General features: G+C 39.6%; 1 protein-coding gene and 1 long non-coding RNA gene across 7 annotated transcripts in view; one reads left to right on the top strand and one right to left on the bottom strand.

The window, feature by feature from the left end:
• ank2a (ankyrin 2a, neuronal) overlaps nucleotides 1-26,181 on the bottom strand; it is a 106,606-nt gene that overhangs the window by 64,630 nt on the left and 15,795 nt on the right. For 5 of the 6 annotated variants that reach the window (XM_084715441.1, XM_084715438.1, XM_084715439.1 and 2 more), the window contains exons 2-22: nucleotides 20,856-20,957; nucleotides 10,431-10,529; nucleotides 8,640-8,738; nucleotides 8,438-8,536; nucleotides 8,162-8,347; nucleotides 5,847-5,945; nucleotides 5,319-5,417; nucleotides 5,046-5,144; nucleotides 4,657-4,854; nucleotides 3,720-3,818; nucleotides 3,497-3,595; nucleotides 3,228-3,326; nucleotides 2,817-3,014; nucleotides 2,606-2,704; nucleotides 2,254-2,352; nucleotides 1,746-1,943; nucleotides 1,400-1,498; nucleotides 688-786; nucleotides 406-504; nucleotides 213-311; nucleotides 30-102 (exon numbers count right to left, since the gene is read on the bottom strand). In XM_084715441.1, the coding sequence (XP_084571567.1) occupies nucleotides 30-102; nucleotides 213-311; nucleotides 406-504; nucleotides 688-786; nucleotides 1,400-1,498; nucleotides 1,746-1,943; nucleotides 2,254-2,352; nucleotides 2,606-2,704; nucleotides 2,817-3,014; nucleotides 3,228-3,326; nucleotides 3,497-3,595; nucleotides 3,720-3,818; nucleotides 4,657-4,854; nucleotides 5,046-5,144; nucleotides 5,319-5,417; nucleotides 5,847-5,945; nucleotides 8,162-8,347; nucleotides 8,438-8,536; nucleotides 8,640-8,738; nucleotides 10,431-10,529; nucleotides 20,856-20,957 (2,440 nt within the window). Of the gene's footprint in view, nucleotides 1-29; nucleotides 103-212; nucleotides 312-405; nucleotides 505-687; nucleotides 787-1,399; nucleotides 1,499-1,745; nucleotides 1,944-2,253; nucleotides 2,353-2,605; nucleotides 2,705-2,816; nucleotides 3,015-3,227; nucleotides 3,327-3,496; nucleotides 3,596-3,719; nucleotides 3,819-4,656; nucleotides 4,855-5,045; nucleotides 5,145-5,318; nucleotides 5,418-5,846; nucleotides 5,946-8,161; nucleotides 8,348-8,437; nucleotides 8,537-8,639; nucleotides 8,739-10,430; nucleotides 10,530-11,944; nucleotides 12,327-20,855; nucleotides 20,958-26,181 lie in introns of those variants that run through there. The other variant, XM_084715442.1, reaches the window with a different exon arrangement.
• Nucleotides 18,971-24,346, top strand: LOC146330013 (uncharacterized). The gene is made up of 3 exons (XR_014769839.1): nucleotides 18,971-19,145; nucleotides 22,549-22,592; nucleotides 22,852-24,346. It is a non-coding gene; the product is annotated as an uncharacterized LOC146330013 (long non-coding RNA).

Below are 26,181 nucleotides of genomic sequence, written 5' to 3' on the forward strand. Positions count from 1 at the left end.
TTTTTTTTTTCAGGTTCGAAGCAACTCACCTTCTTCATCAGACACGTCAAGGATCTCAGTCATGGTCTCAGGGACATTGAGCTTGTGTTTCTCTGTGATCGTCTGATGTGAGTCCCCGATCACAGTCATGGAAAAACACAACCAGAGCAGAGATAGGTTAATTGCGTTTTCTTGACAATTTACGATAAAAGTTACCAGTATCGCAAGCCTACCGTTGTGGTAGTGATGACCTCCTCTGTGACGACTTTCAGTGTGTCCACCACAGATATGTAACCCAGGCGTTTGGCAATAGACAGAGCCGTGTTTCCATTCTAGGAAAAAGACAGGGAGTGGTTCATGTGAAATAAAAGCAGAAATTACTCATTTACTTTTTGATAAAAGAGGAGATACATGTCTCTTTCTCACCACTGTAGTAGCGTTGGGCTTGGCACCATGTTGTAGCAACACATTGATAATGTGTGTGTTCCCTTGTTGTGCTGCCTGGTGAAGAGGTGTGTATCCATTCTGTACAAAGAAAGAGAGGAGATGAAGTTTATCACTGAAGCACTATGGAGCTCTTTATATTTTTTTGTGTCATCTAGTGTGCAGACTGCATTTTTCCATTCTGACATGTACTTCTGTCCAACACCTAGTATTAATTGAATTTGAATGCATGTGCTTTTGTGAAGCTTTTGCATGACACTTTACCTTGGTTTTGGCGTTGACACTAGCACCTTGCTGTAACAGGAAGTTCACCATCTTGGCATTTCCATAGTGACAGGCCACTATCAGAGGAGTATATCCAAGCTGAGGTGTAGAGAGGATGAGGAGGTGATAGAGAGACAAACGGTTATTTCCAAATTTGTCTAATCTGTTTTACTTGTCTGTGAAGAGGCTGTGTTTAACAACAAACTGTAATTGATACAAATATATCTGAATATTGCAGATATCTGATGTGGACAATGCCATACCTTCAAAAAGCCAGTAGGTGGCAGATATGCTAAATATGTATGTATGTGTGACTTTTTGTGATTTACTGGCTGGGAAATCGTTCACAATGATTCTTATGTTTTATGTTGTAATATATGCTTTCAGGTATGGTTGCTGATGTCATTTTCATTCTTTGTACATAACAAATTACCCTAGAGCATTAAAGATTTTACTCATTCATTCGATTGAAAAGTAGTTGGTAAACAACACTTCCTGCAGTGAATGCGTTCAAAATAAGATAGTTAATATGCTCGGGGGATTGCCATTAATTAGCCAATGTGCATGATTCCATGACTTTACCACAGAATTAAAATCCAAACTTCTTGTCCTATGCGGAGAATCCATGAAATTACATGATTTGTGAGTAGTTTTCGTATGTATGCCTTTTAGTGTGTTTTGTGTAGATTCATGCGTTCATGGATTTTTGAACCTTAGTTTGTTGATCCAGGCTGGCATCATGTTTGGCCAGCACTTCTGCTGCATTGACTCTGTCTTCTTGGGCTGTGAGATGCAGAGGAGTCAGTCCACTCTGTAATAGATAAAGCACAAAATTGTCTTAGTTGCGCACTGTAGAAAAACACGAACCTATAACTCAGTCCAGTTGCATATCCTGAATAGTTGAAAGACTCAAGACATAACATTCTATGCTCATGTCCTTCATCTTGGAGATTCCTGAGTATGTGATAGCTAATGGTACTCCCTGCTTAGTAACAGATATAGTCTAATCAGTATCAACACAAGTGATAGAAGTATTTGAACAAGTCTTGGTGTGTGACCTTGGTGGCGGCGTTGACATGAGCTCCTTTGCCCAAGAGCAGGCTGGCCATCTCAGCATGTCCTTCCTGGGCTGCCAGGTGCAGAGGACTTACTCCCTGCTTGGTCAGAATGTTGGTCTCTGCTCCGTACTGCAGTAGCGCTAATGCGATGTTCGTCTGGTTCTTTTTGGCTGCTATGTGGAGAGGAGTGTAGCCATTCTGGAAAGGGATAGAGGTGAACAATTATATACTATAGCAACATCATTCTATATGGATAAAATTAACCCTATACATTTGAAACAGTGGTTGAAACAGCAGGGTTTTATGTTTTTTTTTTTTTAGTGCAGCCAAATTCTAAAACATAAAAGATATCTCAGATTTTGGTATCAACTCTGAAAATTAAAGGACTTGTTTGCGTCACTCTCAAGCTCCTCAACAAGACTACAGATAGGTTGACAATCTTGCAGTAAGCTGAGGAAAAGTGGTTGGGTGCTTTAAACTTTAAGTACTTTAAAATTCTTTGTCCAACCTTTGCAGTAGAATGAGGCGATGCCCCTTTGTCCAGCAGCAGCAGAGCTACGTCTTGGTTGTCATAATGAGCTGCCACATGTAGCGGGGTTAGGCCATTCTGTAAAAGGAAGCATTTGATTAAATGATTGATATTTATAATATGGAACAGTGTAGCTTTGCGATTTTGTTGTGTTTTGTCTTTCTGCAGTTCTATTCTGCTCTATAATGAGTCTTTTCTAGAGACAAATTGCTTCTTGCCAGGTACTAAAAGGTGTAGTGCGCTGTCTCACTGAAATTAATAACTTTGCCCTGGAATCACCTCAGGATCTGACTCAAATAATGTGTATAAATAATCCTGATTTTCAGTTCACCTTGCCAGCATCATCAGGGAGAGCTTTGCGTTGAAGGAGAAGTTGTGCTACATCGAGGCTTCCATACTTAGCTGCTACATGTAATGGAGTGAATCCTTTCTGTAGAGGGAAAAGGGAAAATTTGCTCATCCAAATTCTTAATGCCTGTATAAGAATCTTGAATATGTTTGTATTTCTTGTCTGTGTGCATCATATTCTAGCTTCTGCTCACCTTTGTGGCCAGTGAGTGTGAGGCTCCGGCCTCCAGCAGCACGGCAGCGGTCTCTACCTGACCCTCCCTGGCTGAAATGTGGAGGGGAGTGTAGCCGTTGGTGGTGGCAGCATCTGGATGAGCCATGTGCTGCAGCAGCAACTGGACGATATCAGTTTTCCCTAAACGGGATGCAATGTGGAGGGGAGTCTGGTCCTCCTGTGGTTGAGGGATGAAAAGGTTGTACAGATTTGAGAGGTTATAATGGTAAGAAACAAAAGAAGCAGAGAGACAAGTAGAAGGAATGAAATTAGGAAAGGAGAGACACACAGAAGACCCGTATGTGTACGCAAGTCAGTGGATGAAATATGGTTATTTATGATAAACAGACGGAGCCAGTGATTAACTCTGATGAGGAGACCGCTGACTCACCCTGGCCATGGCATCCACCAACGCTCCATTCCTCAGTAAACAGCGAACCACTTCCATCTGACCTGCTCGTGCTGCCATGTGGAGAGCTGTCTCACCACGCTGATATGCAAAGACAGATCATTTATGAGCATTAAGATGCTGTGCTGAAGGAAACACTACATGTAGGTGGTTGCATTAGCTAAGCCGAAAAAAATGCTGTTCACTTAATGCCATATGTATTTCTGACTACTGATAATAGAGAGTTAAAGAAATTATTTGTCAGTACTCACAATGTTACGGACATCAGGAGATGCTCCATTCTGGAGCAGAAGTAAAACAATGTTGAGGTGGCCCATGAAGGCAGCTACATGGATGGGTGTCAGACCAGACTAAAAAACAGAGGGACACAGCGAGAAAGAGGCAGGGAGTTGAGCATGAAATGCAAAGTTCTACACAGAAAAGTTTACTGTATTTACAGATGCTATTCAGAGAAATCCCCATATAGTGTCTCACCTCAGTAATGGCCTGAATAGAGGCCCCGTATTTGACCAAAAGCTCCATCACTTTCACCCTGTTCTTCTTACAAGCAATATGGAGAGGAGTGAAACCATTCTGGTAGAGAGAGCGAGAGAGAAATAAACAGATAAATACTGCGTATCGGGAGGAGGAAATGTAGTTGTAATCTATACTGAGTTTAATCAACATAAATCAACAGACCTAGACGTAACATTGCATTGTTTGGAAGGTAACTAGCTAAAATGTTAACAAAACATTTCATTATTTGCTAGCTAACCAAAAGTTAAACCTAGTTATGATAGCTCGACAGAGAAGCTCTAATTTCTCCTCCTTCAAAAAACATGTTGGCTACTTTAGAGCAATATAGCCAAATAAAAGAAGGCTACAAGCAAACAGCACAGTAAGGAAAAAGAGGATTGTCTGGCAGTAACTGGCAGGCTGCTTAATGGATCAACTGGAGCACAATAAAGAAGAGATGCATCTTCAAAAGGCAGCCATTTAAACAGTTATACTGGATCACATTTTCAATTTGGGTTTTAAGTTCAAAGAGAGGTTTAAATTTATTCTTACTTAATTCTAAGACAAGTTGAAGTTTTGTGCAACAATTCAAACAATTAAACCCAATCAAAACAATTAGCTTTAAAACTATTTAATCAGGTTTAAAAACTAAAAAGCTATTCAGCCTAACTTTATATTACTTCTTTCTACTGTTAGGTAATGGTCTCTTACTAAGGAGAATTACACTATTTAACTGTGTTTAAATTAATTTAACAGTTCTGGTAGGAATCAAAACTACTCATTCCCAAACTCTATATCATTGTCTGCTTACTCTTTCTGTCTGAACATATTATATATGTTTATGCATATGTATATGTTTGTGTATATAACTGTGAGTCAATTGTCTGTTTTTGTACAGTTTCCTGTGAATACCTACCAGTGCTCTAACATTGGGATTGGCCTTCTTGTCCAGTAGAAGCTTGGTGACTCTGTAGTGGCCACAGTGAGCGGCAACATGCAGCGCTGTGAGGTAGTCCAGTGTGACATCATCAACAGGCGCTTTGTGCTGCAGCAGGAGTTTAACACACTCTATATGGTCTCCCTGTGCCGACATGTGCAGTGGAGACAGTCCATTCTATTTAAGAACAAAAGTAACGATACACAGATAGATTCAATAGGTCAGAAAAAGTAAAAAGCAAGTAAAATGCAACTGAAAGGCTGAGGTTTTTTTAAGTGTAGAATAACAATATCCTGGAGCAAAATTAAAAATTGACTTGTGGTAGGATAAATTTTGGAGTATGCATTACTGACCCAAACATACAGTACCTTAGTTCTGGCTAAGATGGGAGCTCCTCTCTCCAGCAGAACTTCTACTGCTGGGTCATGTCCACTCCTGGCTGCACAGTGCAGGGGTGTCAGCCCATCCTGACAAAGGCACAAACATGTTAAAACACATGAAGTGTAGACATTAATCAAGTTTGTCTGTTTTGAAAAAAAAAAAAAAGGTAATTAAGCAGTGATTGGAAAACTGTATTAGGCAGTCACAGAATTGTGACTCTTAAATATAAGCTGATGTACAGAAATAAATCTGAGTCTCACCCTGGTTTTAGCATCTATCTGAGCCCCTCGGTCCAGCAGCAGGGCCACCATGTTGGTGTTGCCTCTCTTGGAGGCCACATGGAGAGGTGTTATTCCATTCTAACAAGGCAGGCAAGGAAACGAAGGAAAGTTAACTTTACTACAAATATGGTTTGATTTACACAGCAAAAACATAATTCATGAAAGCCCTAAAGCTTGTTTTAATAGTTGTTCATATGAATTTAATTTCTATTTCTGTTGAGTTGCGAGCAAAATGGAAAGTTAAATAACTCGCTACCCAACTGTATATAAAGGAATTGAAGACAACTTCACGGACAAGTATCAAGAAAGTAATGCAGCTGAAAACATGCAAGAACAAATGTAACCTTTGACAGGCTAAAGGGGGAAATGCAGTTAATAAAGGCTACAGTTAAAGGTTTTTTTTAGCATATGAGCCCTAAAACACAAATTTCTGCAAGCCTGAAAGTGAAAACACACTCGTCAAGTTGTAATAGACAGCAGTACAGAAAAGAGGAAATGGGGCGCTACCCTGGCTGTGAAGTCCACAGCAGCTCCTCTGTTCAGCAACAGGGTGGAGACATTCACGTTACCATAGTGAGCAGCGATGTGCAGAGGGGTGAACCCACTCTGTTTGAGACAGAAGAGGAGAGAGGGAGGGAAAGGAAAAGAACATGGACAAAGGAAGAAAGAGAAGATTGGTTGAAACAGCAGGTGAGGAAAAATGAAAACAGTTGCATAACAGGAGAAAAGTAAGGTGAGATGAAAAGAAAGAAAGAAAGACAGACAGACAGACAGACAGACAGACAGACAGACAGAAAGAAAGAAAGAAAGAAAGAAAGAAAGAAAGAAAGAAAGAAAGAAGATCATATTTTTCTGTAGCAGATACAAGAAAGAAGCTTGATTCTACTGAAGCACTATTACGATGAGGCAGCATGCTGAAAAAAGAAACCAGACACGTTGGTATAAGAAGGCGCATAAAAAATGAGCATATCCCAAAAATAGCACACGCAATACATAATGCATGCAAAAAACCCTGTAAGTCTGCCATGCCTGCTAAAAAAAACCAAATGGTGAAAAAAATCAAAGCAGTTTGGTTTTTTGAGACTAAAGGTTCAACATAAAGGACATTAAAAACCAAGACTGAAATACACAAAACAACTATGCACTATGTGTGTCTGCTTGGACAGACAAATGGACATTTATATATACTCTATATATATATATATATATATAAATATCTACAGTTCACAGTTGTGAGTGGGGTCACTCCTTACCTTCCCATTCTGATAGACATGGTGCAATTTAATTAAAAAACAGAGTTAACTTAAAGATCAACAACGTGTATCAGAGAGGAAAAAACAATGCTATCAAGGTGCTTAGAAGTACACATGCTGAGAAAAAGAGCAATAAATGAAGAGGTGAAATTATTACTAGCATAATGTCAGTGTTTCAGTTAAAATCTGTAATGCTAATATATTATAAATGATGATTTATTAGTCTAAAAATCAAGAAATGTAAAACAAATAATCCGTATCTAAAATGCATTAAACTAACATTCTTTGGGAACTATTAATGACATAATGTCTTTTACTGTCAGCCATGCAAGAGTGTGTAGAGCACCATAGTCAGCTGCATGCATTCATATTAATGGTACATAATTCTGGCATGCAAGACTTCACAAGTCCTCGTCAAATAAGGCACAGATCAGGATAAAAGAGCTGGAAGAGATGGTCAGAAGTGATAGAAAAGAGTTAAATGAAGAGCTGATGAGTTGATATACCTCCGTGGTTCTATTGACCATCATCTGGTGAGCACGCATAGAGAGAGAGAGGGAGGATAGGGTGTAGGGTTGTTAGGGAAAAGGGCTTATCACAGCATTCACATCACACACAGGGTAAGTTTACAAAGTCACACAGATAAACAAAAAGACAAGGATGCAAACAACACACCATCCTACACTCTTCGAAATAAATGAACCACAAACGGTTCTTCAGGTTTTTATAAAGGCTCCACTTGGAACCCTTTCAGAGAGTCTACCTACAGCTGGACATAAAGGGTTATACCTAGAACCAACTGTGAAAGGTTTCTCAAAGAACCCCCTATGAGAGGTTCTACAGAGAACCATTCCATGGTGTGATGCTTAGGGTGCTAACAAGAACCCATCCAGGGGGTTCTACTGAGAGCTTTTTTATATTCAAAGGGTTTTCTCTAGAACACACTCAAGGGTTCTTCAGATAACCTTTTTAATATACCATGGGTTTTATCTAGAACACACTCAAGGTATTCTACCAAGAGCTTTTTTTATTTTCCAAGGGTTTCATCTAGAACACACTCAGGTGGTTCTCCCAAGAAACCTTTCATACTAACCCTTGACAAAAAAGCTCTTCAAGGATTTCAACAGTCCTTGAAGAACTCTTTCTTCCAAAAAGGGTTTGCTGGAAGAAAGGGGTTCCTAATGGAATCACTACTTTTACAAAAAACCCGTAACAAACCCTTTCTTCAAAAAAGGGTTCTTCAGAAGCAAATTATTGCGGGTAGAACCTCAGCCCTTCATGAAGAACCCTTTTGAAACCCAGATTTCTAAGAGTGTAGGAGAGGCTCTGTGTATTAATATTAGGCCTTTCATATTCCTAAATGGACATGCAAATAATCAATAAAACGAATAAAACTGTCAACATGAAAAATCCTTTCAATCAGATGCATTATGACACACTTCCTCATTTCCTCCTCCCCTCTCCCCTCCTTTCCATTTCTAATCTCCCTCTATCTTTCACTCCATTTCAGTCTGGCACTCCACCTCTTCTCTTCCCACCATCAATTCTTCCCCCGTCACACGTCCTCACCTTAGACTGGACGTCAGCGTTGTGGTCGTTCTGGAGCAGCAGCGCGGCAGACTTTGTGTCGTCTTTGCGGGCTGCGATGTGCAGGGCTGGGAGACGGACCTTGCCCTTGGTGTCGTGCTCCAGCAGCAGGGACACCACTGAGTTGTGGCCCTGCTGGAGAGCAATGGCCAGGGGAGTGAAGCCATCCTAGAGGAGAAGAGAGGAAGAAACAAGAGTGAATGACTACAGTCAATTTAGAGTTATATACATATACATTTTTTTTACATATACACATACCTCTGTTGCAATGCTTTGGTTCCCTTCATTTTCCAATAGATATCGTACCACCTCCAAGTGACTCTCCTGAGCTGCCATGTATAGTGGAGTGAAGCCATTCTGTCGAGGCAAACACACACATGCATGTAATGTAAGATCACATTCATGGTGTTGATGTTCTACACGTTGTCTAATAGATTTTGATAATTAACAAGCTTTTCACCTGTGACTGAGCGTTGACATCTGCTCCCCTCTTCACCAGCAGTTTGACTACTTCTTTTTGTCCAGCCAATGAGGCAATGTGGAGCGCTGTGTTTCCTTTCTGTAGACATAAAACAGAGTTAAGGCTACCGGCCAAGAGTGTGTCCTGTGTGCGTGGGCATAAATGCCTTCAGAATCAGAGCTGGTAAAAAGACAAGCAAGTATAAGAGGTGTGATGAGCACAGAAGCCTCCTCTGTTGTAAGAAATATTCAGATCCTTTATTTAAGTAAAAGTAAAACCACAAATACAAATACAAATGCAAATACACCAATTTAAGTAAAAATAAAATGCATTCAGAACCTTACTTAAGTAAACATATGCCAGAATTATCAGCAAAATGTATTTTACTATTATGTATGATGTTGTTGCATCAGTCTGCATGTTGCATTTTACTGCTGTAAATGTTTACGTTGAGCTACTGTATATACCGTTGGCTAATTAACCCTGCGGCTCCCAACCTAGGGGTCGGGGCCTGTCTAAAGTGTCACAATATAAATCTGACGGGTCATAAAATGATTGACTGGGCAGAGAAGAAAAATATACATGCATTTATATTTCTTTTTCAGAGTTTTCTCTGTGCTAATCTTTGCTTTTTTGTTAAGCATTGGATAATTTTCCATCTTTGGACTTCAAAGATTATAATTTAACTGAAATCATTTGAGAGGTTTAGAATAAAAATACCTCTTTGACAATATCTTAAAACTGACAAGACCCCAACAGAACACTTGTTTCATGTCACATATCTCTATCTCAGTATCTCATGAGCTCTTTTCAACTTCATGATGATACATTTTAATGCTAATCCAAGATGCTTTTAAATAGTTTATTTAGTTTAAGATAGAGGAGAATTTTCTCAGCCCCAAAAGGAACACTTCATCCTTCAGTTTATCTGAAAGACTTTTATTCAAAATCACAAAATTTAGAGACACTACATTTTCACTGAACAAGAAGGGTATAGAAAGTTGTAATCTAAAAGGTAACTAGTAACTGAAGACTCTGAAATGTGTTTGAGTACAAGCATAAAGAGGCAGAAAATATTCATGCAAGTACCTTAAATAGTTTCTTTGACAACCAAATTATGCAAATCGATAATACACAAATGTTTTGATCTTGCATGTGTTTTTATTTCATGCCTTGAAGGTTACAGATTAAAATTAAAGGCCAAAATTCACCGGCAGCAGGGTGACAGATTCCTTGTTGGCTGTTAACTGTTGCTAGCTGTTAATCTGACACATGAAGCATCCACAGAGTCACATAACCAACAGCTTGCCAAGCAGCTTACCTCACACTCCCCTTCTCTCTACTTTCCAGTAACGGTAGAATATCTAATCATGATGCAATCATCAATCCACTTTGACCTCTTTCACAGCTGATTTGAAGTTTTGTCATAATCTCACAGTAAGTCAGAAGCACACACAAGACAATCTTATAAACATACAAAGTTACAAAATTAACTCTTTTCACATTCTCCCTCTTAAATCACCCTCATGTTTACCACCACCCTTGTGAATCAGGTTTCACAGTTCAAGAGAGAAGACGTGATTTACACAGCCCCTTAAAACTGATACCACTATATATTACTTGTATTCATGTAAGCTGCTTCCCATCATCTCCTTCTCTCTCTTTCCATCACTCTATCATCCAGCTGTCACTGTCCTCGCTCCCTCCCTCCTTTCTTTTTTCCCCACATACCTTCCCCCCACATAGGACTAAAGAACTAGCAACTTGCATAATATTAATACGTGCATGTACCTTAGTGGAAGAGTCAACAGGTGCTCCTCTCTCCAACAGCTCCTCCACTAAATCCTTGTGTCCCTCTTTAGCAGCCAGATGTAGTGCATTCAGACCGTTCTGGAGAGAAAACACAAAGAAAATGTCAACATAAGATGTCAAGAAAACAAAAGTGGTAAAGTGAGTGGTGCTAAGACCCAGACCATAGAGCTTGGGCAATACATAGAGTGTCTACATTAGAATATACAGAATATACATGTAGAATGAACACAATAACATCAACAAATGCACAATCCTGTACACTGAAATACAGTATTCCTACAGTACATGCATACCACGCTTGTAAAGCCTGCAGCTTTTGTAAAGTTACTGAAGTCTTAATGTTTCATGCTGTTGTGAGGCAATAATGTGAGGAGTTGTGTGGATTTACACTGTACTGTACAGATGTTACTATTAGGACCCAACTGACACTGAATTTTTGGCACAGATACGATACTGAATTAAGAAAAGGGATCAAATATGCATAAAATGCTGCCTACACAACTTAAAATGAAAAATCTATTTGCATTATGTTCTTTAAAAAATATCACACAACATATACACTGATATACACATAGACCGATACGGCTTTGCTGGGCTAATATATCTGTCTGGCTGGCTCTAGTTATGGATGTATATTATGTATCTTATAAACATTCAGGCCAGTGGTCAATATTACATTAGTTCAGTCACCAAAGGACAGAGGACAGACTGTAAAACCCGAGACAAATTGTGATTTGTAATATTGTACCATAAACTTGACTTGACTTGTTCTCAAGCTTTTAATGCCATGTCCCCCATCAGAAACCAAAAAAAAAGTTCACACCCCCCACCCCACAATTTTATATCAGTCATTAATAATTGGTAAAGCAACTAATAAAAAAGGATGCAAGTTGTCTTTGTTTATTTTGCCAACATAAATCATATTTAACTTTATTTCACTCTATATTTTTCCCCTGGTCATCCACGCCACCCTGCAGTGACTCTACGCCCCACCTGGGTATAGTTTACGTCCCTTTACACCCCATCAGGGCACAGTTTGAGAACCACTGCATTAGTTTTACATAGTGGCAACATTTTCTATGACAATATTAATATAAAAAAAATGAATAAAATATGCAGATTCTCACTGTGGAATGATTTACAGTTCTAAAAATGCCAATAAACAAATGAAGAAAGAAGAAAGAAAATAAAAGACATGCTTATTTCTAGAAATGTTTTGAGAGATCATCATCATCCAGCATCTCAAACATAAGAGGTACTGTATCAGTCAAGAGAAAATATCTCCCTCAGGCAGGTCTGAATGAGCATTACATCAAAGGCCTGTGAGCCATCAACCAGAGCTACAGGTTAGGAGCAGCACAGCAAGAGTGTAAATGTTTCACACTGACAGGCAACTGCAGCACAGCTGATGTATTTACACAACACACACATGCACAAACATTATTTCCTCTGAGAAAAAAAAAAGAAATAAAACACATAGGAGAATGATTCACCTCATCCTCCTCTTCCTCCATTCTGCACTGTATCTTTCTGAAATGCGCAAACTAAGCAAGTATTTTAAACCGAGAAACTCTTTCTTATCCTTCAGCTTTCCTGCTCCTTTTCTCAAACCAAGTGTCAAATTCCCTCAGTCTTCTTTCCTCTCAGTGATCCTTCGTGAGTCTTTCTTTGCTCTCTTCTGTCTTTTTCCTTCTTAAATGGTGCGCCAAGCTGGATTTAGAAGTGATGGAGCTCCAACCATCAGCAGCAGTCCTCTGCCTCCTTCCACTACCCCTCCCGTTTAGATCCAAGCTTCAGGGTCTGTCTGCCTTCTTCTCCCCCCTGCAGGCTCACTCACATGGCATACAGTGAGGAGCTGTGCCTCCTGGCTCTGAAGCCTCTCCTGGCACTGATGTACAAGAGGAGCAGTTATGTTGCTAACACTTCTATCAGTGCCCCCTTCCTTCCCTCGTGCACGTACGACACGCATGCACGCACGCACACACACATACACACACAAATAACTAAACGAGTACACGAACGCACATACACACACACACAGACATGCACGTACTCTCGCACTCTCTCTCTCTGAGTTGCCAAATGCCAAACAGCCAAGGGGGTGTCATGTTTCTGCACAGTCATAGAGGGTATGTAGGACACAAACACACACAGACAGACATGCACGCACACACACACACACACGCACACACACACACACACACACAAACATGGATACTCATATTTAGAAGCCACTGAAAATGTCAACCTTTCAAAAAGAAAAAAAGAGGGCATTCCTTAGAGGCCAAAGTATGAAACTGAGTGTCTGAATTACTGAGTGACTGTGTCAAAGATATTGTATGACATGACTTTAAAAGGTAAAAATGAGACCCATCACCTAGAATGCTATACTTCAAATGTTATAGATGTCTTTATGCAATAAGTTTGAGAAGTGATTAGAGGCCTCCTACTGCAGCACAAATGAGCCTTTGGTCATGCTTAAGATTCTTGACCAAATCTGAGTCAGCAAGAAGTTGATCTGTCAGTTATTATTTTCAATTAATAAATGTATGATTTCAAGCGTCTATCTGTATACTGAGCATGCCACAAAACTGCAACAATGCTGGTTCAACTCCAGCCAAGGATCTTTGCATCCTGTACTGGTAAGCTAATGATTTAATGTATATTAGCTAGCTACTTAGCCAGCATTTTGCCAACAATAGCAAACTCAAGATATGACCACACACATGTCATTTTTACAGGTCTCCAGCAACATCTTTTAACAATCTTGAAATTTTTTTGTTTCCTTGGTTTGGTTAAGCCTAGCACAAAACATATCTAAGTAAAGGACTGGATGATTTATCGATTATTAACTTCTGCACTGTCACTCATTTCTGTATGACAGACACCAAATCAGACCAACCTCATCTCCTTTTGTGAACTTAGCCCATTATTATGGTCTGTGGCTGCAGATAACCATTCAAGTCTATTCAGTAACTGCCATTAAATGCACAATATGTTAGTTCTGCTGTTAGCGGTCTCTCTCGTATCAAAATAATGACAAAATATTCGATGATGATCAATCAGCACATTAGTTATAGTAAAACATTAACACATGATTTAAATGAAACATACAATAAAACAATAAGGTCCTCATTTAAAATGGCCGCTCTTGTCTGGCTGTCCTTACTCAACAAAGGGCTTTTCATTCTCTGTAACTACTTATTCTTGAGGGGTTGTGGGAAGGCTGGAGCCTATCCCAGCTTATACTGGGCAAGAGGTGACAGACAACCATTCACGCTCGCATTTGCACCTATGGGCAAGTTAGATTCAGCAGTTAACTAATCAACCTGCATGTCTTTGGACTGTGAGAGGCTAGCAGAAAACATGCTGTTACCTTGAATAAATTACAAATATCTCTGGTTTTGACCATTGCTGGAAACATTTGAGATAATGTAAGTACACAACACTACAAAAGATACAACTTAGGTCAAGCAATTTTAGAAATTTTAACATTTTAATACATAAATGTTACACATTGTAACTCTAAATGGTGAAATCTGTAACCCATAAATCGTTGACATTTTTGCTTGATAAATGCCAAAACAACAATCATTAAAAACTGTGGTTAAAAACTTTCTTGATGATCAACTGATCAATTAACTGTCTAATCGTTTCAGTACTAACATTGACATCATCATTATCATAATCATCACACCAGCACAGTCATCATGTGATGGGTGTGGTTACACTGAGCTGGGGATGCTTGATATCTCTGCTCTGGATCGCCGCACTTCAGTAAATCATAAATCACTTTACTCAGTCAGTCAGTGACATTTTTACCGCAGAGCCAGCAGGCGAGATGAAACAACTTACAAATGTGAGACTAGATGCTCTTTGCTGCGGTTTGAACATGCAGAAAGTTTCAGTTTCAGCCATCAGCTTTGAAATGATGGACTCACTGACACAGCAAGAATTATGCAATCTTATTTGAGCGTTTCAATCACATTGCAACCATCATGTATTCCAGGAGAGACAACCAAAACCCACAACAGACTAAAACACACACGCACACACACATACTGTGACATGAACTGATCTAAATCTCTTTTTCCTCTGAACTGTAAGTGAAAGCTTCATTTAGCTAATGGACGGTCAACCTGATGCGGTGATCCCTGGCAGTTTGTAGTGTTTCCTGGCAGGAGGGATGGCACTGAGCTGCATCCAATGCAGATTAATATTCACGCCACTATGACCGCTGACCCTTGTTATAATCACACATGATAAATAAATAAAGTTTGTGTTGTGTTATAGGCCAAATTGCCAGAGGGGGTGACAGTTAGAGGAAAAAGGAAATAATGTAAATGCGTGCAGATTAAAGAGCAATATCACTCACCAAGGATTAGCATTTGGGTAGATTACAGGGGGGAAGTCTGGCCTTTAATTGTGGGGACATGGAAACGAAACAGCTCACATACACACTCTCATATGGAACAAACTCACACATACACACACGGATAAGTACTGTCTTCCCTCTGCAAATCTAAAGTGAACGGATCATATACACTGAAAAAACAAAAAAGTGGAGAAACTCAAATCAACTCAAATCAATTCACTGAAATAGTTTTTTTGAGTTTTGAGCATGACTCTTAAGTTCTGAAAAAACTTCTTATAATGATTTGTTGAAATAATTTAGTTTCTTTTCTTAGTTTTCATAATTAAACTTGAATCTTTTTGTTTTAGAAACCAGAAAAAGTATTTTACAAGTTGCTGAGTAAACTCATTGAAATTGAAGTGAATAATGATTTAATAGAGTAATAAAATAGAAAAATAATTTAATATTTTCAAACATAACAACCATTTAATTTAAAAGCACCAAAAAAATGACAATGGTTCACAACTCACTGTGTACAATTTTTGAAGTAGAATTTTTGGGGGGTTTCTAAAACTCAAACATTCAAGTTTATCTAAAGAAGAAAAGTAAATTATAAAATATTATAGGCTGGCAAACTTTGTTTAGTTTATTTCAAAACTTAAAGTCATATTATGCAAGATTTTTCTACGAAAAAAAACCCAAAAAACAATGTCTGGACTCAGACATTGTTCTCAAACATAATTCCTTTCCATCATCACTTATGACCTAGAAGTCTGGTTGTGACTGTATCTGCAGATACCCTGCCCTCTGGCTGTATTTATCATTATTTTGTGTGCACTCTGGACACTGTACCAAACCAAAACATTGGCATTTGACATCGTGGGAATGAGATACAACAATAAACTGGTGCATTCTTGAACAACTCCGGCAAATACTACTGATTCTATCTTTAAGAGTTTCATTCAAAACTCAAAAACCCAGTGAAGGCAGTTACCTCATATGTTTTCTCAACTTTTTTTAAACACTGTATTATAAACACACAAAAACGAGCTTGTATGTTTACAAAATCGCACTGCCTAAAAACTAGTAGGTAAAGTTATCTCATTCATAAAATCTGTGCAGTAGTTTGACTAAGGTTTTGGCTGACAGGATAGTGTATCTCTTTAACTAACTTGGACAGCCCTCTGCCCCTGGCACCAGACTCTGGCCCTCGCCACCCTGTTGCTGCTTTCTAGGATCTGACTCTTCAGTTATTAATGAACACCTCGCCACGGGCTACGCTCAAAACTCCTGTGTGACATTCCAGCATCCCTCGCTGTTTTCCAGATGTACAGTTTGAATCAAGTCAAGTGAGCCACTGATGATATTACATCTGCTGCAAATACTACATGTAATTTTAGGATGCATTTCCTGGTTCAAGTAAACTAAAAAAGAGGAAGGGGTCATTATATCACACACAAACATGCTCCGCTCCAGACTTCTCAGTTCTATTGAAGCTTATTGGAAATTGGAAAATTGGAAAATACTATTCTCTGATGTATCTTCTTTAATATTTTTAGAGGCTTTTTTTCATCAAGGTCATACAACATAGATAAGTCGGGTTTTAGTGTGCTTCTCCGTACATCTTGAACAAGCTTAAATAGAACTGGCACCGAAGTTTGGCACCAAGCAGAGCACAGAATGTTTCATAGTGATGTGATGACCCTTCCTTCATTTTGAGTGGGCTTTCACACCAGGGACTCAGGCTGGGACCTGAGTACACTAGACCCCGAAGTCCAGTTCCGGCATGGCTTGTTGATCCATGCTCAGGTCCACATAAAAAGGTGGACTTGAGTATGGTACATTGCATACTCGGGCACAGTTTGTGTGAGAAGTAACCTTGGGACCTTGCGATTTGCAGGTTTTTCTAAACTATAGCAACAATATAAACGAATGTTGTGTAGGTGATGATGTAAGTGAATATTATGTATTAATGTGTGTATTAATTTAATTCAGCTGACTGAGTTGCACATATCCAATTTGTACTTGAACATACAAAGTTCGTTTCTTTTGAAGTCACGGCAGATGTATTGCAGGTTGTTACTTCCAATTGACCAGACCACACATCTTAAATTCATAACATTTCATGTCTGTTGGTGCTCTTATCAACAGATCTCTGACTCCACTGACTGCAATGCTCTTATGGATAATGGTTCTATAATTGTGTGAAGTGCTTTTCCACTGACATGATTCTGATACAGTCATTTCCTTGAGAGCTATTTTGCTGCTAATCATGAGTAACACGATACTTTGAATGATCTCCTACAGTATCATTGTGGTGGTTGAGGAAACTGGTATCTCCTTGAAAATGTCATTATGGTTCAAATGGCATCATATCTGGGCAAATTTCAATTAGCACTGTCAGGATGGTCATACCACTCTTCAGCTTCCATCAACACAAACAATGCATCTGGTTAACGTGTGGCAGCAGACCCTTGTTAAGTAGTACGTACACAGACATAAACGCTGTCACCAGAAAGTTACACTGGTGTTGTGTTAGCTTGACCATAATCTTACACTGAAAGACAAACGTAAAGTTAATATATAGGGTTTAGATATAAAGGGTTTTTAATTAAGTTGTGACAGTGCAGCCATAAATAAGTGACCGTGACAACTGGGCAGTCTGGACATAAAGGTTATTTGAGTTGTTTGATGACTGGTATTCAGCTACAGTATGACTGTCAAACTACATGCCGGAAGGAGGTATATAAGAACTGGACTTGTAGGAATGTGTGTATGTATGCGTGTAAGCTTGTTCCTGCATTTAAGTATGTGTAATCAGAAACACACACAATACAGTACAACACAGTACAGTACACACAAATACACAAGGGAATGTCCACACATTTACATTCATGTGATGTAAATGTACATGCAGCCATTGATAATAACACTAACAAGGAAATATGCTCAGGAATATTTGTGTCTTTAGATTTTCAAGTTAACATAAATTAACTTTGCTGTGTGTGTGTGTGTGTGTGTGTGTGTGTGTGTGTGTGTGTGTGTGTGTGTGTGTGTGTGTGTGTGTGTGTGACCAGTGTGCAGGTTGATTTTCTTTGAAAAGAGTAGGCCTATACAAGCTTCCATGTCAGCACAACTGTTGTGTTACCTGAGTCTGAATACAGTGTAGAAATAACTTGAATTCCATGAATACTTCTGCCATCATCATCATCATCATCATCATCATCATCATCATCGTTTTGCAATACATAAATGTCAGAATGAACAAGCCGGCATCAATAAAAGGACTTGATAAGTTCAGAGGTATATGATTCCAATGGATCAGACAATTTGGAACCTGTTCCCAACTGGAACCACTTCTCAATTTCCATCCCTACCAACGTGTGTGTGATCCATGTGATCAGTTCTAATACGAAGTAAAACAAGCTATAATTGGCTGCTTACAGGAAAAGGTCATAGCATGCTTTTTATCTCTCGTGACTCATTAACAAAGTTACTACTGCATTACAGTACACTGAGCACTCTTTCTACCCTCTCTCTCTCTCTCTCACACACACACACACACACACACAAAAAGTGAAAGCATCACTGGGATATATATGAAAATGTCACTCGCATTTTTGGTCACCTGACAAGGGCTCAAATGTAATCATCTGACCCCTGACAGATACTATGAAGGGCAGGACTCTCCTGTTGCAGGGAGCTGTGTGTGTATGCATGTGTACGTGTGCATGAGAGAGAGTGTGTGTACAATCACAACCTTGAGTAGTTAGGCACAAAACAAAACCCAAGGTGCCCATGACAACAAATAGTAGAGCTTAGGGTGGGCAGTTGCCACTTCCTGTTTGCCAGCCAATCACAGCCAAGTGTATAAATAGTTGCTATTAAACTGTTAAACAAAAGGCCAACAGCAGTGAGACAGCACAAAATGAGAGTAGCTGATGAGATGCACGGCTGCACACACACAGACACACACGTAACCACACTCCTTTGAGCTACCTTGTGACTACTGTAAATCATACTGACAGAGAGGGCAGGGGGGAGGGGTGAGGGGGTGCACAGAGATCTTGGGGGAAGTATTTTGCACTCTCCTAATCCCTCCTCCTCAGTGGAATGTGGGTGAGGGTGGTTATGTGGGGTAACAGCTGTCAGAGGGGCACAGACCTCTCAGACAGGCAGAGATTGGAGGGAAGAATGGGTGTGGTGGAGGGAAGAGGAGGTGTGTAATCGTAGATGTGGTTATCTTGATTTTGTGAGGGAAGACTGGCAAGTTAAGGTATGCGCTGATGCCACTGTGACACAGCAGAGTGGAGGCTGGCTTCAGCAGGTTTGACAGACAGGTCAGTTGACAGCTTTGGCCTACTACTGTGACAGCAGCATGTAATGTATGCGTTGTATGTGGCTTGCATAATTATGTGCACAGTGAACCATCGAACAGCAGATTTCAGAAGACGTGTTTGCTGAGGCAACTTCGGCCAGATGTGGTTGTGTGAACGATATGTATGTGTAGGACAATAGATTTATTTTTATTACTTTGCACTATCACAATAAGAGCAACTTTGAAATACTGTGCTCTCAACAAGCCAACCGCAAGAGATGGCGAGAACCACATGAACTGCAAAGTTGTAGTGACTTAAATCAAATTCTCGGTGGCAGAGGAATTCGTAGATCTTTATTCTCAGTAACAACAACAACAACAACAACAACAACAACAACAACAACAACAGCAACAATAATATTAAGACCTGAGTTTGCCTGCAGAGCAACGGAAATATTCCTCTTATCTTCTCACAATGGTCACGGTGCCACCCAGTCTCTCATGTTTGACTATTACATGTTAAAATCTAATGTAGTGTGTGTATGCGTTTATGTGTGTGCGTCTGTTTGATAGGGGACATGTGCTTGTGTGTATGTGTCCAGTCCTCTTGTTTATCTCATTAGCGAGATGGCTGGATGCTCTGACTCTGGGCCTTATCTGCTTTTGGCAATGACAATTGGTCATAATATCTTTGGTCTATTTTAGTAAACCAAGTGCACACACACAAGAGTACATGTGTCTCACACAAGATTAAACATATATACATGTTTTCCATCACAATGTTTTGGTATGTTTTACATTTATATTGCTTTAGTGTTTATTTTGTAGGGTACCTTGCAGAACTCAGTGTTAGCATGCTGCACTGTGGCTAGCAGGCTGGGGAGATGTTGGGCTCATGTCATAATATTGAGGGACCGTCAGCAGAAACTATGTGAACATGGAGCTTCATTTTAAGTCAACTAAATAACGAGAGTGGTTGGTCGGTGGCCTGTAAATTTCTCATACTGCATTTTGTGAAAGTTTGTACTGCAGTATGACCCGCTTTAGCTTTGATGTCGTATGGAAGCAGAGCTGGTTCTGGCCTGTGATCCTCGTTGTTGGTGAGTGCGTGTGTGTTACTGCTGTATGTAAATTTACTTGATAACAACAAGCATATTGTTGTACAACTCTGTGTTGTCATATGATGAATAAATTAACCTTTGAAATTCAAAACATTTAAAACTATAAAAGGTTTATAACAACTGCATATTTTCTGTAGTTTCTGTTGAATGGACATGGGAAACATATTTACCTCAAATAAAACAAAAACTAGATTTACTTGACTATGAAACAGACTGATTTCCTTCACTGAAAATATCATAATTTTGCTGACAAGATCTGGACTTCAGCAGATGGCAACACAATGAATAAAAATAAGTACAACTAATACTGTAAACCCTTATGTCACGGGACTTAAGACTTAAGAGTAAATCCTTTCTCGACTTTGTGACCCTACATTGTCCTCTAATGAGTTTTATTGTTGCTAAGCCTGTGAGAATGTATACAACAATTTATAATGTTTAGACAAGTCAAAACAAGTTATCATTTTCCAGCTGAGTGTTTTGCACAACCTAATTTAACTCTAGGAAAAACAAAGCACACCATACATCATAAGTGACAGTAGAAACAGAATCGTCATCAGACACCAGTATTAGACGCAGCTTCTGTTGAGGCTGGTAAGAAGTTTCCTTACCTGGTTACAAGTGCTAATGTCTACTCCATTTTTAAGGAAGTCAAGGACTTTGTCAATGTTCCCGGCTCTGGCAGCCCGCAGGAAACTGGTGTTACTGTCGGACTAGAGAGATGGAGACAGAAAACAGGTGAATATTAGGAACAAGAATACCAGCATGCTCTTAATTTTCATTTCTATTAAATTTCAGGTCTACTTTTGGTATTTCTAACAGAGGTGGAATACGTACAAATGGACAGTAAGGTTTAGTTCAGAACATATTTAGATCAGACTGTATTTGTACAATATTTTTAAACAGCATATATACAAAACCAGAAACGATTAAGTCCGTGTACAGTTTCTTTAGTCATTTTCTTTAACCACGTTTTTGTCTTATTTCTGTTTATGTACACGTCTACATTTAAAAAAAAAAGTCAAGTCAATTTGGAAAATTGAATGTGGTCTGTTATTGCCCTGTATGATGGTAGATAATATGATATAAAAATCTAATATAGAGGTTTTAGAAATGGTTTAAAGAGTTAATGGAAGTAAGACTTCCTACTTGTATCAATAGCTTGCCTGAGTAGGCTATTCTAAATTTAACCACCAGCCATCAAGGCTGCACTGCACAAGCAGCTGCAACACAAACACACAAACACACACACACACACACACACACACACACACACACACACACACACACACACACACACACACACTGTGTTTTGTTGTATTTATGTCTATATGTACTCACTGAATTTAAAGGATGTTTTACATACCAGTATAAAAGGATCACAGTACAGTGAACTTCAATGAAAATGAAATCTCTGTAAACAATAATATACATAAAACTTAGAAGACAAAAACACCAAATAGTTGAATTCAGAAAAATAAGATTTAAATATGAAAAAATGTACAATGATTATTTTTACGATTAATCAATTGTTCATTTGTTCTATAAAAATGGCAGAAAATTGTGTGTGGGGGGAAAAACTTACAGAATTACACAAATAATTATATCATATATCATCGTGCTGATATCACAAATCATTGTTTTGTCAAAAAACACACACACACACAGTAAGACAAAGAAAAGCACCATCTAAGAAGCTGAAATGAGTGCTTCAATTATGACTAATGCAGTTAATCAATAATCAAACAGTTGATTAATTTCTTGTTGATCAACTCATACTCAAGTATTCAACTGATAGAGATATTGCCTCTTAAAATTGGTGGAGCTTCTGTTGTGTTACATGACTGTCACACTAGTTTAGCAAAGAACTACTGACTGTATTGATCTGAGCGAGTGTTGACAAGGTTTAACCTCTAGTTAAAGGGGTTAAGACAGTAATGTGTCAATCAAACACGACAGGGTGTCAACATGAGGTCAGCACAATCAAACTCCCCACTGCATATCTGAGATGAGGCCACACCCCCACATAGGATCAAAGGTCAAACCCTCCACACGTGATGTCACCTCACACACTCACTCACACACGCACACATCAGCAGGAAAGAGATTAACATGAAATGTTCTCATGACACTTCCTCAGTGCAACATATGTCACAGACAAGCTGATGAATTGTGTTTCTCTCTCCGCCTCTTACCAGCGAATCGTCAACATCAGATCCAGACTCAGCTGCTCCATAGAAGTCAGTGTGATGGTTTGAATTTTTGTCACTCCCACTGGTCTGTAACGTCTTATCTGATCCACAGGCCTGACATGATGCTCCATTGCCCATGGTTACCATCAAAATCAGGTAATGATTCTCCAGTTATACCTGAGAACTGCGACCTTTCTTCACCTCACTCACTGGATAGTATTATATGATCCACCAAAGTCCTCTCCTTGCAGTTTCTTACTTTGCGTCCTTAGGTTAAAAGCCTCTCCAGCCCACTTTCCTGATGTTTGACTGCATCAATCAATCTTACAATCCATTACATCTTTCCATTCTTCTCATTTACGTCACTGTTATCACCACTCTTTCCTCTCTCTGTGCCCTTTCATCCCTTGCCCAGGAAATACTCTTAAGTCTTGGACACCTCTGCCTCTGTCTTAGTGTGTGAGCCGAGCCTAGCCAAGGCCTGGTGCTGCCTACTCCTCCTACACCTCTCCTCTGTCTCCGTAGGATAACAACTGCAGCCATAAACACTCAACCCTCACCGTCTCTCCAGCCTTGGCTATTTTTACCCTTCGAGAACTTCTCCTCGGTGAAGCCCACCACCCCTTGCTGTGTGTACCCAGGGTGGGGTGCATGACAGCTGGGTTTGAGTCAGGCTGGAGACCGCATGGCCTGTGCTGCTCTCCAGGAACGCCAAGGATCATGATGAAGTGATGGAAGTTGAGCCTGAACACAGTGCTCAAATTTCAGTAACTTACAACCCTACACAAAATGCATTGTTCATCGTTAAAGGAATGAAGAAAATGTCTGATATGGAGACAGGATACAGAAAATGTCACCAGAGCACATGCTTTTACCACCATGTTTGCAGAATATTCCAGTGCCTGGTTGCATAAAACCACTTAGGCTAAGGTGTACCTTCACACATGTGCTGTACATTGACAGTAACTGCTGTGAAAGCCTCAGTCTAAATACTTAAACCTAACAGGTATAACGCAATGCTTCTAAGTGAACCCCTTTGCTTAGTGAAATATTTTACTTAGGGGATAAACTTGAGCTGGAAACTTAAGGTGGTTTATGCAACCAGGCACAGGAACTAAACAAGCACATGTGCCTCTTCAGATTCTAATCACAAATGCATGTCATAGTAGATTTGCAAACAGGTAGCAAAACCAGCAGCGTTAAACAGAATTCAGCAGTATACAGAAGTCACATGTGTGTCAGTACTGTCCATTGCGATTTGTTTTTCTCTCATTCATGTGTCTGCCAGGCAAACACACACACCAACAGAGATCAGATCGATTGAGAACCACCTAATCTCTGTCTGCACAGGATTTGACCTGCAGTCCGTCATGTGATGGAGGATACTGGATTATACACTGTACGGTATTGTGTCCATGTTTGTGTTTACATTGGAGGGAAATCAAAACTCTACCCAGAATAATAAACATCTCTTTACCAGCTGAGTTTAGATTAGATATTCCTTTTTCTAAGTAGCATTTGTGTTTACATAATGACTACAGAGATATCTGACTGGCTGGCAGGCAGGCAGGCATCAGTTAAAACTGCATCTGGTGTTGAATTACAGAAACATCCTATCTTAAATCTTAAGTTAAGACAGGAACACTCTAGGATATAATTTTCTAAATTTGGTATTACATAAGCAAATCCTAACTAACTCTAGGATTCATATCCTATTTCATCCTATTTTATCTCAGGTTAGTCCTACAAACTCAATCCAACAACGTTTTTGTCTGTTACCTAGCAACCCATACTACTTTTCTCATCTTGCCAAGCTAATCAACTTTGCAGCTGCTGGTTTTTAAAGAAACATACTCTGAAACACACAAAAAAAAGGATCAAAAACTACAATAAGCACTGCTGAACTAGAAGTGTTGTGAGGAAAGTTTATTTCCTCATCAGTCTCCCTCACACAACATGATAAATCATCCGAGAGGACAGCAGGACTTAACCGCAGCACACTGTACGGTCAACCACATCCACCACATCTGTGCAACCTCCACAACCCACCCTCGCACACAATGTCATAGCACTGTTGCTCACAGTGTACTCTTAAGCCCACAAGTGCACGGGTGGTTGAAATCAGCATGGTAACATGGAAGAAACTTGTGGATATGGTGTTTTTACCTGCCGCTTTCGCTCGGCTCTCTCACGCTGTCGTCTCCTTCTCTCCCTGGCTTTCTGCAGAGCTCTGTACTCTACACTTTGCTCGAGCTCCCGAGCTTTCTTCAGGTGGGCCGCAGCGTGGGCCATGACGACACCTTTCTACCTCTGTCTGTCTCAAAAATAGTTTTGCTGGGTGCTGAAGTTTCACTTTGTTGGATTTCATATGTCCTTAACTTCAATTAAGTGCCACAAAAATACTCAACATTAACTGAAATGCAATAAAAAAGATTCTTTATACCACAGACTGGTGCCAAAAATGATCCTGTCTTTCAAACTGTCACGGTTTCTCTCCTCTTCAGTTCTTCTATTTTCTTATCTTCCATCTTCTTTCCTTTCCTTTGGAGAAAAATCAGCCTTGGTCCCTACACATCAAGCTGGGAAACAGCTGCTGGATTTTTTACATTCTCACTCAAAATGCTCAGAGCTCCACACATCCACAACGCCAAATGAAAACGACCCATTCACACAAGAGGGAGACGATGACTGAAAAGGGTTGATGAATGATGAGAGTAAGACCTATCCACTTACTCACTACATATCCCAACACACGCTCAATCACACATACATACACACACACACAGGGAATGACCTAGTCCAGATGCACATGAAAACCCCACTCCAAGTGAACAGATGTGCCTACAAAACGTGTGTGTGTGTGTGTGTGTGTGTGTGTGTGTGTGTGTGTGTGTGTGTGTGTGTGTGTGTGTGTGTTAATGTCTGTATGTGACCCTACAGTCACAGGAAAGTGTTTATTATGTGAGGGGTTTAGGGAGGCTGCATGTCAACTGCCAGCTGACTGCTACAGCCTCAGCTCCTCTCCTCCTACAGCTGCTGTGAAAATGCACTCTGTCCTGAGAGAAAGAAGGACACATGGGGAGAGGAGAAGGTTACTGGTTGAAGAGGAGAGATGGGGTAAATTAGGAGGAGAGAGCGGGAGAAAAACAAGTGAAATATGGTGAATACTAAAGCAGTTTTGTGTAGAATTTTCCAGTGGTGGTACCTTGGGACGGGTACCGAACTTTGATACTTTTATAGCATCGACCAAATTGCTTCAATATGATCAAGTATTGAAAAATGCCTTGTCATTCGATATCATTGTCAATTATCGAAATTAAAGCCAGAATGTGCAATTCAATTAGTACTGTTAGATTTGGATTTGGTAATGGTATAGCCATCGGTGCTAAAAGAGAAATCAAATCATTACCTTAAAATCAAAAGTCTATTCATAAACCCTTAAACTATGGTGGCCACAGAGGAAAATGTAAAAGATCATATCAAGAGACAGTGTAGCCATTACTCTGGACTACTGTAGAAACATGGCAGTGCAACATGGCTGACTCCACGGAAGAAGATCCACGGTTTACGTAGATAAAAACAGCTCGGTCTGTAGTAACAAAAACACAACAGTTCTTATTTTAAGGTGATTATACACTAATGAAAATACTAATATGAACATTATATTCCATTTCTGCCAACACAGCCTCATAGGTGTTACACAGAACAGAACAGAAATGAAATCCAACTTCTGTATATTTGCAAA

Source organism: Lutjanus erythropterus, chromosome 3 (assembly GCF_056507025.1).
Source record: "Lutjanus erythropterus isolate fLutEry1 chromosome 3, fLutEry1.hap2, whole genome shotgun sequence".
NCBI lineage: Eukaryota > Metazoa > Chordata > Actinopteri > Lutjaniformes > Lutjanidae > Lutjanus > Lutjanus erythropterus.